Here is a 15,483-nt window from a genome sequence, read left to right as displayed (position 1 = left end):
GTGCTGCAGTAACATTTAGTAATGCATGATGTGCACATTTTCCCACCCTCATGACAACCACCAGTTGACTGGAAAGAGTGATTTAGCAATGCTACATACTGTATGTCAAATCACATTTTCTGCATTTTTAGAGGGGCAGGAGGAAAGGAAGCAATAGTGCTAAGTAGTACTATAACACAGCAAACATCCTCTAGCTCTCTCACATAAAACCACTGATGGTACATTTGAAGTGGCCAATCTGCACGTGACAAGAAAGGATTTCAAGAAAACCAGAGAAGTTGAAAATAGGACACAATAAATTGATATACTTTGCCTGTACTAAGAGACTGCTGCAGCTGACTTGAAAACAATTCCAATTTTTTTCAAGCACAGCTTCAAATTACTAATTTTTCCAAAATTGATACAGTTTCAGCATTACCTTTTCATGGAATGTAGATTTTTCCCTTCATACTACTTCAAGATCTCTCATAAGAGCTGGCTAAATTGCTGCAGATACAGTTAACCGAAATACATATATTCTCCATCCAGAAAATTACTAACATACAAGTATCTCTGCAATTTACATCAATCTTTGAAAATTAGACAATATGAGCATATCCTAGTGTGACTCACTATCTAAAACAGTAGAGAGCGGGGGGGGGGGGGCACATTTTCCAGGGTTTGGAGTCCCAACTTGCATCAACCCCTCTATTATAGGCCAGATAGGGGATCATTGAGGTGCCAGATTTTTTCATGGCTGTAAAAATCTGTTTTATCCATCAATCAAGCCCTTTAAAAATGTGATAAAATGGAACACAGCGGCATCAAAGAGTTAACACAACTTTATTTTAAGGCTTAAAAAAAACGAAAAGGGAAGTCAGTGCACTGTAAAGAAAGGCTACAGAAAGGCTAACAGACTTCATTTATAACATGGAAGAGGGGAAATACTACTTTACCATGTTTTAATTAAGTGTGACATAATTAGCAACTTGTTAAGAACATTTCTAATGAACATGTAAGCTTCTATCCCTATTTCCTTTCCATAACAAGAAAAGAATGATGTCCATCCAGATCCATTGTGAACCAAAAGAACAATCGGTACTTATAATTTACTCTTATAAATACTAAATACTAAATTTACTTGTTTGCCTTCTATTCTTGGGAAGTATTTGATTATGATGAGATCAGAACTGCATATAGTAATCCTGTAATCCACATATATGCTCTTAAAGTGCCCAAATAACTGAATTCTTAAAGAGGGGTCTACTGACATACAGTCCCTTAAGCCTCTGTAGTAATACAGTGCTGTATAGCAGACTTTATAAGTAGCTGTGCTGGCTGTGGAGGATCAGAGATGAACCCTCACACATCTAAGGAGCATGAATTTGGGAACAGCTGTCCCATAACAAGTACCAAGCCATTCTGAGATGCAAGTTCAGGGTTTCTAGGCTTTCTATAATGCAAGTGGAATTGTCACCATTGCAGCTTTTGCTGGGAAAAAAAAATCCTAGCAATTATTTCATTTTTCAGTAAAAAGGTTGTGGGGCAAGAGCTCATCCTAATTATTTCCTAATGAAAATGAGAGGGACAGTATCTGATGGCTGGATTGTAGCCCACAGAAGGTTACGTGATATGTTAATCATTCAGCTGCCACAACGTACTGTTGTTTTTGCCTTAATTGTCCTGCTGCTACTGGTGGATTTAAAAGAACAATGGCAGCGGAAGGAGGGTTGGCCCTTTCCTTCCTTGGTCTGCTGGCTTGTCTGTTTTGCAAAGAAACCGAGAGAAATGTGATCAACTGCATTTAATGTGTTGCCTACTAAAGAAGGGCCTTGCTGGTACACAGGCTTTTGGACTGGCTGCTTTGATGACCCATCAGGAATTGCTGAACTACAATCCCAGCATTTATCCTCAAATGGCCACACTGGGTTTGTAGCTCAGCAGCATTTAGAGGGCTATAGCTTTCTTACTCTTGTCCTAGGCAAAGTACTCTTTCTAGAACTGTGCTGTCTTCATTTGGGTGGGAATTCAAGAAGAACATGGCGTGGCTACAGGAGCACTCAGTTTGGCTGATACTCGTTGATTTTAATTGTCTTTAGAGGCTGCATGAGAATCAAGACAGCTGACTTGTATACCTGTTCGATGCATTATATACATTATATAGGAATAGGATTAGATGACCCTTGTGGTTCCTTCCAGCCCTACAGTTCTATGATTCTATGAGTGCTGGCATAGCATTAAGACTTAAATCCAAATTGATGATAGGAAAGACTAGCTGAAAGAGTGGCAAAAGCTGAATTAAGGGGCCAGATCAGAAGTAGACAAATGTTTGGATTGAGGGTTACCTTTAACATTTTGAGGAGGGCCAGGGACCACAATGGGCAGAACAATGATGTGAAGTGGATGGACCCACAACACGTATATAGGAAGGGTCAAGTTCTTCTGTCCCCCCCAAAATAATGTTGCACTAGTTTTAGGGTGTGCGCTATAGTTTTTGTGTGCTTCCTGCCTCTTAGTGGTGGGAAATTGCCACTGATTTTCATTCGTTACAGCTGGAAGGAGCCCAGCCCCAGGCTAGATACTTCTTGAAGCATAATTACCCATTTCTTCAGGTAGAAATGGGTATCTGCCACGTGAGCAGCAATGTCTTAACCATTCAGTCTGGTTCAGCAGGCCAGACAGAATGGTAGTAGGCAAGATGGAATCTGGGAATCATCACTTAGCTATTTCTCTATCTGGGATGGAAAAAGCTACAATACAGTAAGAATCTAGTTACTGAGCTTATTCAGACATATGATGTCCATTATACTTAATACACTATGACTGAAGGATATTTAAATTTCTGGTCAGCTTCTACACTAGAGGAAAAGTCTTGAACTTTCTTTGGAGATGTTCTTGCTTACGCTACAGAACAGCAAGGGAGAAGGTGAGTCAGAGACTAGTATACTGAATATAAATACAACCAGGCAGGTTGTCTGACCTTATATTTATACAGACATTACCAATGACTGAATGGGCCAGCATAAAAGAGAGGCAGGATTCAATGGAATAATCATATTGTGGGGTCACTGTTCCATTCCAGCTGCCATCCCAATTATTTTTATGAAAAATTCATGTCAATTTTCCTTAATTTTGGAGTGATTAAGTCTCACAATAAATACCTACTAGCCTTTGCCTTTTAAGTAATCTCAGCAAAACTAGCTGGAATCCTGGGCTGCAGCCAGCTATCTAGGTCCATTTTGTTCAATGGAAGAGAGCCAGAACCATCCTGTTGAAAAATAAACTGAATATTATTTTCTAAAGGGATGTACACAAAAAGTGATACTGATACTAGATCATAAGCTTTAGAGAACAACTGTATGTCCCCCCACCCCCACCCAACATTTGTAGGGCAGCAGTTTTACCTGTTTCAAGCAATCTGGAGAAAAGAGGTCTTCCATCACTGCAAGCACTTCCCTTTGCATTCAGATAAACTACTTTTTGGAAAAGCAGTTCTCAGAGAAGACCAGGATTAAAAGAATGTAGAAAGCATCCATTGACCCCGTTGCTCGCTGGGCTATCCCAGCAGAGACAGAATCCATCCATGTTCTGTTCTAAATCATAATGTACTGGTGGACATAATCCATTCGCTTTTCTTTGGAAATCAGTGAGATTGTATTTGTTGAGAATGCTTTTACAATTTGTACATACAGAGAATACAACAGGGAATCAAAAGTCACTAGACAGAAAGTGACTTCAAAGTGGTATTTTGACTCAAACTACAAATAGGCTTAGAAAAGATTCCAGCTTGACAAAGTAATTGTCAGTGTAATTCCCTACATCCATTATATTATCCAGGCTTTTGTCTAACTACATTGTATCTGGGGAGGAAAGAAACATGGGGAGGAGGCCTAAGAGAGCTAGAGCCATAAAGCAAGGCAGAGCAAAATTAAGTGAAATTTCAACACATAAAATTGGTTCCCATAAAGAATTATGCTTAACCTTAGGTAATTGTAACATTGATATATTCTTTTCCAGCCAATTTCCAACAGCCTGGATTTTTGGTGGCTCTTCCCAACTGCAAATTATATCAAATTGCACTTTAGGCTACAAAGTTAATAGTTTATCATACTTAACTGTACCAAGCATATATTGATCCTAAGAGCCATCAGTGGTGTTTTACCAAATGATTATTACAGCTAGTATTTCTTTATGATAGTTGCAGACTTAAACATTTTAATGATTGTCATTCATCCCTCCCAATAAATGGAATCATCCCCTGCACTTACAAGTGAGTTCTACTTATAAACTGGCTCTAGTAAACTATATCTTGATTTGTATGTCCCATCGTTCCACCTCCTGATTCACATAGTGCTTCTAGAGCAACACACAGACCTCCAATTTGCAGATATTCTGGATAAATTCTTAAGAACTACGTTTTGTAAAGTACCAATAAATGGAAAAACCCCACAGCAAAAGTATTATTTCCTCTTTTCTCTGCCTGTGGTACATTGTATATAGTCAGTTACATGTACTTAAAAATTGATTTTGACTTTGGAGTTTATTGCATTCTATTGCAGAATTGTAATTCAGACCTATCTCTTGAAAACTCTAAGAAAATATGCAGCCACCCATCTAGCAGTCCAGTGAAGACCTCTTTCCTATACAGTAGGCAGTGGATTTAACTCAATTATCAGCAACCTTGACATCTTACCAACAAAAATTATGCATATAAAGTGAATCAAACCTTTCCCTATTTGGACTGCCTTTTATACTTAAATAGCATACTCTTTTCTGTTAATGGTCAAGTGGCTTAAAAAAATAAACAGGCATAAAGATGATAATCTGTGCCTTACGTAGTTCTGCAAGATTGTAGGCCACAAGTCTTGATGGTGGGAGGAGAGACTCAGCATCTAGACTCTAGGTTCCTTAGCCTTAGCAAGGTACCTGCCTTGTCTTGAAAGCACTGTGCAATTTTATCTGCTGAACTCCACAAGCTAAGTAAAAGCCTGGCCTTTCAGTAGCAGCACCTGAGCAAAACCTACATTGGTCTCAAAGATTATTATTTTGGTCATCTTCTTCCTCGTCGTCTTTGGTTTGTGCCAGCGTCAAGTTCTCCTGCATTTTGTTATGTTGTTGTCGTGCCCTAAAATGTATGTAAGAGAAGCCAAAGTCCATGATCAGGTAGCATTAAGGCCCAGCAGTCCCCAAGAAGCTTACCATCTGAACTTTTTTTTTTTTTTGTGCCTTCAAGTTAGTCTTGATTCCTGGCAACTGCCTGGACAAGTCCCTGCAGTTTTCTTGGCAAGATTTCAGAAGTGGATTGCCATTTCCTGCTTCCTAGGGCTGAGGGAAAGTGACTGGCCCAGCTGGCTTTGTGCCTACACCAGGACTAGAACTCAGGGTCTCCCAGTTTCTAGCCTGTGTCTTAACCACTACACCAACCTACCTCTCACCATCTGCATTAACCAAGATATAATCAGTTCTTCTCTTTTCAGGCTTGCTACGATTCTGATTACAAAGGCTATATACCATCCACTTCAAGTGCATATAGCTTGTTATAAGTCTTCCATTAATTGAATTTCTTAAGCCCACCAACCAGTAGGCAAAGGTCCAGCCCATAGCACTCTAAAACCTCTGTACACTATGCAATCAAAATTTCATTGTGCTGGAAAGTGGGTAAAAAGAGTAGAAATAATAAAACAACAATAACCACACACTTCGTTGCTGGTTATGCTATGTTTATGATAGAGTGGTCCAAGAAAGTCAAGAAAGAGATCATACTGGCAGAAATATCTACTGTTTGAACATCTGCCCTTATTACTGCCCAACTTCTCTTTTCTCCTAACTACAACAGGTACAGTTTCTTTCTGGAAGGAGAGCAAGGTAGGCAAAAATAAAAGAGACCAGGTATAACAAACCTATTTCAGTCGTTATATATTTGTTGCTGGAAAGATATTCAAAATTTAAATTCAGTGGGATTGCCTACTTCAGTGAAATAATGAGTTTGAGCAACAGCCAAATGAAAGTGTACAACAATGCAGACTTCCAGTGCTTTTCTATGGATTTCATGCCAAAATCACTACCTAATTATCTGAGGAGCAGTAATCAGACTGCCTTAGATCTAAGTCATCTTATTGACCCATGCATGTGCTAAGCTAAAGTTTATATTTTCAGGTCAATACTTACTTTTCTCTGTTGAAAATTATGAAGTCCCTTTGTATTGACTCCAGGTTTTTCTGCAGCTGGCAGGTCTTACATTGAGGAAGAGAAAAGATCAGTTAATGAGGATTCATCATTGCAGTATTTGATGCAAGAAGGCATTAAACCTATCAAGATAGAAATTTCAGAGGGATTCAAACAATCCATATGATAAATTATTAGCTGACTCTGTTGAGCATATCTCCTAAAAGAATCTAAATTTAGCTAAGAACCTGGATCAAATGCATCAAATTTGATCAAACATTATTTCTAGATTATTTTCCTAGGTAGTTGACAATCCAGTTTTTAGCATCCAACCTGATCTCTTCAGATCTTGGTTTATCTGCCAGAGGGCTCTAGTACTAGTAGACTAAGGCATAATGCCCTTCCTCAGCACATATCCATTGTATCTTTCTTGGTGAAATTAACTGGCTTAGTAGCAGTAATAATGAAGATAGTTTTCTTGAGAGTAGCTAGAATCAGAGCCTATGGCCACTGATTCTCATGCTTTCTATCCTTTTTAATCTCTAATCTTTCTGGCTTTATTTGCATCCACATTGGTGGGGATGGGGCGGGGGGAGAAAGGAGATATGAATCTGAAACAAGAAAGCTCTACTTCTTGATTACTTTCTTTCTCATAAAAAAGTATAATTTCAGCCCAGCTCCACAAAGCTAGGGGCCACCAAAATAATGGATCTAGAAAAAGTAATTGTTGCCAAGATCACTACAGTTATTCTTTCTTGTTATCTGTACTTTCCCCAGGGTTTTCCTTCCTTTCTACCCCCTCACAAAACCTAAAGGTAACTAAAAAATAGAAAATCCTATATATGTGTCTTAAAGGATTATTTGCTGTAACGACCTTGATGTAAGTTATTGCTCATGGAATTTAAAATAAAACTGAATCGAAAGATCTAAAAGTGGTATAGCTATGGGCCATTCCCCAATTTTCCAAAAGTTTCCAAAGAGGTCTTTTATATACAAAAAAAAAAAATTGTACTTATACTGTATCACCACTGCATCATTTAAATGCAAAGAATTAGAAAGCACAGAGGGTTACAGACTGCATATTTTGGCTGCTATCCTACTCATCTGGGGCACTGCCATTAAAGTCAGTGTGATTTAAATCTGAGTCTTCTGTCTTTTAGGATCAATATGCCTAATGAAACTGGAAGACATTAAAATGCTGGCATCCTTAAATCAGCCAAATATCCACTGGCCATTTCAGCCATCCAACTCTCTGTTCCTCACCTCTGAGGACTCATTTTTGCTGCTTTCCTTCTCCTTCTTAGCCAGGCGCTTCTTCTTTTTATGAAGTGGTTTAGACTCCAGGATCATTTCCTCAAGTTCAAAGGTTGGGTCACAGTTTAACTTCCCTTTCTAGGGTGGAAGACACACACAGAGAGAAATTGTTACCCAAAATAATAAAAGAAACTAAAAGAAGCTTGCATGGACAAGGGTCTTCAATTATACCATAAAAGTGAGCCAATACAGATTTCCCCCCAAAATTAAAATTATTAGAACAAACTCTCTGGTATTTCAAAATTGATTAACATGGAGAGCTAGAATTTGGCAACTAAGATCAATTAGAAGAGCATAAAAGCTTTTAACTCCATGTATACAAAGTGTTCCAGTAAGGAGGGCACACTTCAGGTCCCCTCATCAAGACAGGGCCACCTGATGAGACCTCAAAGGCATGTCTTCTCAGTGGCAGCTCCTGATTTTTTTAACAATCAGCCCCCCAATATACAGCTGGCCCCAACCCTGCAGGCCTGAAGTCCTAATTGATTGAGTTGCTGTATATTTTAGTCTGGTTGCCAATTTGTTGTTGAATTTTGTATGCCGCCCAGAGTCAGTCTGTTTGTTGGGCAGCCATATAAATGTAATAAATAAATTAACTAACTAACTAACTAACTTTTCTGCCATTTTGGTTGATCTTAATCAAGTTACTAATTACTGATTTGGGGTTTTAAGAGGTTTATTTTTCTCTTACGAAGTTACTCTGTCTGTGTGTGAAATCTACACATGATAGTTCATTGCTTTTGATATTAAGAAACATACTAGAGAGTTTCACCATCATTATAACCCTAGTTTCTAGATTAAGAAAACATTCAGAATAAAATTCTTACATTAGGAAGAAATCCAGGCAATATTCTCTTCTGTAGAACAGCATCCCAGTTGATATCAGCCAAGTAAGGGAACTCCTGGATATGACTCAGTTGAGAAAATCTTTCCTCTGAATTTATTTCCAGTAACTAGAAATTAGAATTAAAGCAGTTTATTTAAAAGAAGTCAGAATAGATAGAATATAATTGCACATGAAATACAGGAAAGGATGATACATGCATCCTTGTCTATCTAAAACAGAAAAGGACCATAGACTTTTACAGTTCAAGATGATTTTCCATGCAGCCCATAAGTTGGTCATGAAGACCCTGCTCTGACCTCTTCTCCTCAGATGCTGAGCTCCTATCCAGCACTTCCAAACCAGCCTTTTAAAACAGCCTTTCTCAACCTTTTGACCCTGGAGGAACCCTTGAAATGTATTTCAGGCCTCGGGGAACCCCTGCACATTCAGGCTCAGATATAGGCCAGAAGTTACAGAATTATTATATTTGTTTCACGGGTAGGCCTGTGTAGATGCATAAGTAGTGTTCTTAAACTAAAAATAAAGAATGAAGCCTACCTCTTTAATGTGAAGTTGCCCAAATTTGAAATAATTTTTTTAAATAAGTTGTGATCTCCCAGGGAACTCATAGTGATCTCTCATGGAACCCTAGGGTTCCCTGGAACCCTGGTTGAGAAACCTTCCTTTAAATAAATACATTATTGTTGTTTCAGACAGAAATATTTGGATAAATAAACTAACTGGAGGCAGATCAAGCAAGAGTGGCCCAATGCAGTGTAAGGTGGTTTCCTATGTTCCTGATGTGCTTGCATTTTAGATTTCCCTACATTCCTAAAATGGGAACCAATCAAGTGCAGTGGGTGACTATGCATGGAACTATTCCACATTGTAAAATAACATCACACCAGGTGTTATAATACATTCCATGGAGGAAAAACGTAAGATGACACATGTAGCTTCCACTTTCAGCAGGGGCTATGTGTCTCCAGCAATCTCTTCTTCCTGGTGGAACGAGCTCCCATTCAGCCAAAAGGCTTGAAGGCTTAGCATCTTAACCAACCTCCTTTTCTTAGAGTTCACTTGTCTCTAAAGCTCTGTCACCTTTTTAATCAATGACAACATATCCTTTGACCAAGCAGCAGGATACATGATGGTGGCTGTCTTGTACACATGGGCAATTTCATTTGCGGTGTTGCTAGAGCGAATATGGTATGGTCTCTGCAAGGAGAGAAGTAGGTAAGGACATTGTTTGAAACTGAGCCCTCATCCAGCAAGAACAAAATAAAGAATTCTCTCTTTTAGTTTAGGGTTTTGTTTTTAGAGGACAAAAAGTCTCACTGTACTCTAATGCGCTGACAACGTCTTCCAGGGCTTTCTTCCTTCTCCCTCTTCTCCTTCCTCAGGGTCCACTAATGTTTCAGGTAAGTCCCTGCATTGTGGACGCTGGGGAGTTTTTGAAGTGAACGGACCAACACAGGACAGAGCAACAACAGTGAAGCTACACTTAAAAAGCAACCTGTAAGCCATGGCAGGGGATCAAGGATTTTCCCTGGCATCTACTTGGTGTTCTGCTCAGTGCAACCTGAGTTCAAGGAAAATCACTTTATTGGTTTGTGCATGTGTGTGAGAGAGACAGGTACACATGGACATGCATGCATTCTTTCAGTATTCCCAGAAATACCTAAAAATTGTATTTTTTTTTCTGCACTGAAATATAGTCTCTTTTGAAACAAGACAAAACAGAAGGTAAAAACTGACACAATTTTAAACATGCTGTTAAAATGTGTTTTAATAAATCCTCAGGACATAATGGAAGGTCTCTCAGCATAAAAAGGCGATCAGTTAAATTATCTACCATATTACCACAGCATGCTTGCAATAGTGTGGCTAATCCACTCAACTCTGCAAAAGAAAATTAAACAGCGGAAGACCATTTCCAGCCTGCTCTTGCGCTGCCAGTGTACTGAAGAACAGCACAAATGGTACAAGCAGTGAGGATTTGTGCAAAATAGCAGGACAGACTGCAATCCTGGGAGCTCCAAGTCTAGCTGGCATGTTTGACTATGCCCAGCTTGGAAACTAGAAGCAAAACCCTTTAGCCCCCTTGCGTTTCAAATGTTTTGTTAAAGAGCAACCCTGTCAAATTCTAGACTCAGCTTGCTATCTGCAGTCACCATTGCAACAGAACGACAGGCGGTGATGAAAGAAAATGTGTTAGAGACTTGAGGGAAAATAGATACGTTATTATTTCAGAATCATGAGCAACTTTCATTCCCAAAATTTCCAAGGTGCAGCTTGGCACCCACTCTCTACAGAGAAGTTCAGGGCATGGCTTCTCACTTCAGTGCATCTGACAGCCCTAGAATGTCCCTTCTATGCAAGCTTTTGAATTGCAATTTTTACAGTAACCAGGGTTTTACATTTCAGCTAACAACTTTATCAAGAAGCTATTTAATGCTAGCTATGTGTGACAGAAAACAGCCTGATAAATCCCAGTGCAACGGGGAGAACAGAGAAACAGGAAGATTTGAAAACCACTCATCTAGGCACACATTTTGTAATGTTAAACTTTGGTGCAATTTGCTTTGTGTGTACACAGAACAGCAGCAAAGACTACAGAAAATATAAGGTACCATATATTTGAGAAAACGTTTTGCTTTTACAGCTTTTTTTTTAAAGTTACCTTAAACGATATAACTTTTTGGATGAATCTTAATCATTCAGTTTCATTTGAAAATCAAGCAACTATTTGTTTTTTCCTCCTCTGCATGAGATGTAAGCGGCATTAAAAGAATTATTAGTACTCCCTACAACATTAAAACAAAACAAACATGATGTATTTTGGAAGTTTTCACTACCTCCAATAATCAAACTGAACACAGACAAGTAATGTGATACGAACTTGGAATTGTCCCACATAATCAGCTACAAGGAAATCATCCCACCCCCGTTCCAGGACTGCAACTAATGGGATCATATATGCATAGAAAAATTTTAAAATTGGCATAAATATTCTTGAGTAGGAAGTTATAAATGAGATACCATATTATCTATACGATAGAGGACGAAACAAATAATAACTTGCGTATTTCCAATATAATAAACTTCCCACTTTATTCAAATATCTGATAAAATGCCTACTATCTTCTATGCAAGCCACCACAAACTTTGCAAATACATTATGATCCAGTGAACCAATAAGGCATGCTGCAGCATGAAATGTGCCCGGTTACTAATTCACACACAGCAGTCCACTTCTTCCCCAAACCACAGCATGAGTGTTCCGTAATTGTGAAAGGTCTTGTTACGTATAGTTGCATTTCGTCCCTTGCAGTTCTTGAATTGCTGATATTTTTATGGCAACTTTTACTGTAGAAATTAACATTTACCAGTAAACTAATTTCTTTATTTAAGCAGAACAGCTTCTCTTTAGAATTGCAACGACCCTTTTGTACAGTGGATGCAAATCTAGAGAGAGAATGCTTCTGAATAGTGTGAACATGGCGAAATAATGGATGGCTGGATGGACCAATAATGTATATATAAATTAACTGTACAGTACCCGGCCTCTGAGGAGTTCATAGGCTGTAATTCCTAGTGACCACCAATCAACAGCATAGGAATAACCAATAGGTTTTGTAGAACTAAACATCTCAGGTGCTGCAAAAAAGAAAAATTTAAGGTTTGTCTTAGGATGGAATATTCAGCAAGATGGTTGACTTTTCTTTCTCTAGTATAATACAAGCTCTCATGACGAGTTCTCTCTAGCCTTATGCAATGAGCAATCCAAGAACATCTTCAGTTTTATTTTATTTATTTATTTATTTATTTATTTACTTATCAAATTTGTCACCGCCCATCTCCTCCGAACGGTTACTGGGGAATAAAAGTCAGTCTGCACTATTACATTTATATCCTTGCTGACTTCCCTGCGGTATCTGGGTGATCAGTGTGAGAAGAGAATCCTGGGAGAGAATAAATTTTGGTCAGATCCAGGATGCCTCTCTCTTATCTGTGAATTATTAGAAAGTAAGGAGAAATATTTGTCCCTTTTTCAGTTGATTTTAATCTGGACTATCGTGCTGCTAACTCCTTAATCAGAATCATGCTAGTCTATTAATGTCAGAATTTCTGATTTGGAGGCGATCCAATCAGATCCAGGGCAAACTTGCATCCTCCATTAATTAAAAAAGGTTTACTTGGTCTTACTAAAACTACAAAAAAGAACATGAGAACCAAGAGATTTTTCCCAAGTTCTTCAAAAAACGTAGCTGTTCAGAAGGTCACTGCACAATGTACTCTGTGCTCTTGAACTCATTGCTCTTACTCTCTCAGGTCCTGCATAAAGCTTCTCACACTTCCTTCTCACAATCTCCAGGTCACATTTTGACTAACCCATTGACGCAGTTGGCTATTTCACATATAAACAAAACCTCTTTACTTTTTTTTGTTTTTTGTTTTGTTGAAGAACACAGGTTTGCACCTGCTTAACAAGTACATGCATAATTACATGAAAACTGAACATAATTCATGTCATCAGAAGCATTCCTTCATATTTTAAATGATTATTACTTTGGGGAAGATACTAGCTCCACTGTCTAACCCACTGAAATGTTCCAACACACTTTAAAGTGGAACATAATAAATACAGAACCAATGGAAGGGGACAGACAATTGACACTGACTGTATGTACTTTTAATCCAAGGTGAGATACCATCACTGCCAACCCCACTACTGGCAAGGGTATTAAGCAGAAATTAGCTGCAATTAACACTTCTTTGATTCTAAGAATATGTGAATTGGTTATAATCTTCAGTAACTAATGAGGAGAGGAGAATTGACAGTGGTTTGAGAGCATCAGTAAATCCAATTAATATCAATATCATATGCAATCATCTATACAATCCATTTACTATAATTTGAAATATTATTATTCTTTTATTTATTTATTTTCTATAAATGTCAAAATGTGACATTACAGCCCCGTGTGTGCCTTTACCATCCATATGGGATGAGTGATCCAACTGTGACTCACATGGAGAAACCCAAGAATTCTATCTACAATTTTGGATTAGATTTGTAGGGTATCATATATGTAAGCTGAGATCAGATCAGCCATCCATGCAAGGACCATTAAGGTTGGCAGAACTGAAGCCAATCCAGTGCTAGCACATGTAAGGCCAGATGAGCTTTGAAGCATCTTCTGAATCAGGCCAACTTTGTCTCTTGAAACTGTTTTAATACCAGCTAAGGAGGACACTTGAAATGTCTGTAAAAAACAAATAAATGTCATAGAAGTAACCTGGATCCATTTTTGACTACTCACCCATGTATGGTTTTGTGCCAGCAATGCTGGTAACCTGCATATCTTTATTTAGCACTGTAGCAATATTGAAATCTGTTACATGAACGTGTCCTAAGAAAAAGATAAAAAGATAAATTATCAACAGAGTGCTTCACTTCTTTTTAATGTTCCAATCTGGTGTGGCAATTAATCCTGTAATTGTAAAAGCAGAGGGAAGCAAGGAGATTTATGTGGTGTATGTACCATATTCCAAACATTGAATCAGTTGCCCTCTCTTTCTTTAAAGTTTTCCCATAAAACATTATGGACCAATCTAGTAACATGCTGCATATGCAAACCCCTTAGGAAAAATGTAAGAAAGGCAGATGCCAGAGGGGAAAGGACATAGGAAATCCTTATGCTTCCAGGCCACCCACAATACCCACACTAATCAAACATTATTAACTATTATTAACCATTATTCCAGGCCATATTTTTGACAGCCACATTAAACAGCTTGAGAATATTGGCCTACTCCTATCTGAGGAGCTGGCCAGGTTTGGGATGAAATATTGAGTGTTGGGAGTGGGTCCAGCCAGCATCCTTGGCCCAAAGCTATTTCAACTTTTTTTTTTCAGTCTAAGAAACTCTGAAAATTAAACTTCTGTGAAAGTATAAAAACTCCTAGTGACAGTCCCAAACCAATATTCCATAATTCTTTGAGGAAAACCTAGCAGTTAAAAATGGTGTAACTTTATACTAATATGATTTCCCACAAATATTCCAAAAGACCATGCTTGTTTATCACTTACTTTATACATGAATGTTCTCAGTATAACCTAAATTTCCCTAATCTGGCTCTCTCCAGCTATATTGGACTGCAGCTTCAATCACCCCACGGCAACACTGACAGCCTTTTCTACCAATGTTCTTCAGCAGCTGATATGTAAGATATGCTGCCTGTGATTCAGAGGAAGCAAGAAGGCTAGTTGTTACTGGAAGTTTCTAGCCCCACTCAGCTGGGAAATCTCAAGGAAACAAGAACTGCACATCTTTAATGCTAGTCCTGGAAGTAAACACACAATCTTAAGAGGAATCTCCCCCTCTCATTACGGTGGAGCCTCTTTGAATGACTTTAAACTTCTTCTAGAGTTTCTTGCATCCTGGGCTAAGTTGCTATTAATGAGATAACCTGCTGATGTATTTGCCTTCCGTGAGGATGGAATGAAGAAATTACAAATAGGAATTCGGTGGTGGTGCCTTTGGGCCTAATGCTGTTTGCTAAGCAGAAAGAATCACCCTTCCAACACCTTTCTTGTAAAAGCTACGCAAAGTAAACGTGGACACAGCAAAACACAAAGGCTGGGAGGTTCTTCTCAGTTCACCTAGGACAGGGGTTCTCAAACATTTTGGTCCCAGGACCCCTTGACATTCTTAAAATGATTGAGGACACCAAAGAGCCTTGGTACATGTGGATCATATCTATCGATATTTACTGTATTAGAAATTAAAACTGAGACATTTTAAAATATTTTATTTATTGGACTTCATGGAGCCCCTGAAAGGGACTCAGGACCCCCAGGGGTCCCCAGACCACACTTTGAGAACCATTGATCCAGCATAAAGTTTATCCAGCAAGTTCATGTTGTACAGAAAAACTGGAGGAAGGAGTGCTATGTGCACTTGAAGCTCCTGAAGGAAAGGCAAGATAAAAATATATTAAATAAATAAATAAATTTAAACAAAGCTCACTCAACCATAGTCTCAGGAGAAAACCGACTATCAAGTCCTCACTCTGCTTTTGATAAGGCACAGTATAAACCTGTTTAAGTGTTGGTGTTGTGATGATATGTACAAAGAAGAAACTTTTCTGTGCACATCACATTGGCAGATTCTCATGAAACTAAACTTCTC

General features: G+C 38.5%; 1 protein-coding gene across 1 annotated transcript in view; it reads right to left on the bottom strand.

Annotated features, from left to right (window-relative positions):
• Positions 1 to 4,642: 4,642 nt before the first annotated feature.
• The window catches only part of STK32A (serine/threonine kinase 32A), an 81,143-nt gene continuing 70,302 nt past the window's right edge, over positions 4,643 to 15,483 (bottom strand). The window contains exons 7-13 of the mRNA XM_063296476.1: positions 13,612 to 13,701; positions 11,847 to 11,944; positions 9,386 to 9,502; positions 8,286 to 8,411; positions 7,408 to 7,536; positions 6,148 to 6,212; positions 4,643 to 5,104 (exon numbers count right to left, since the gene is read on the bottom strand). Of these exons, the coding sequence (XP_063152546.1) occupies positions 5,011 to 5,104; positions 6,148 to 6,212; positions 7,408 to 7,536; positions 8,286 to 8,411; positions 9,386 to 9,502; positions 11,847 to 11,944; positions 13,612 to 13,701 (719 nt within the window). The 3' untranslated portion in view covers positions 4,643 to 5,010. The remainder of the gene's footprint in view (positions 5,105 to 6,147; positions 6,213 to 7,407; positions 7,537 to 8,285; positions 8,412 to 9,385; positions 9,503 to 11,846; positions 11,945 to 13,611; positions 13,702 to 15,483) is intronic.

The sequence above is a fragment of the Candoia aspera genome, chromosome 2 (assembly GCF_035149785.1).
Source record: "Candoia aspera isolate rCanAsp1 chromosome 2, rCanAsp1.hap2, whole genome shotgun sequence".
Lineage (NCBI taxonomy): Eukaryota > Metazoa > Chordata > Lepidosauria > Squamata > Boidae > Candoia > Candoia aspera.
The sequence above is the reverse complement of the archived record's forward strand: the minus strand, read 5'-3'. Positions and strand labels throughout refer to the sequence as shown.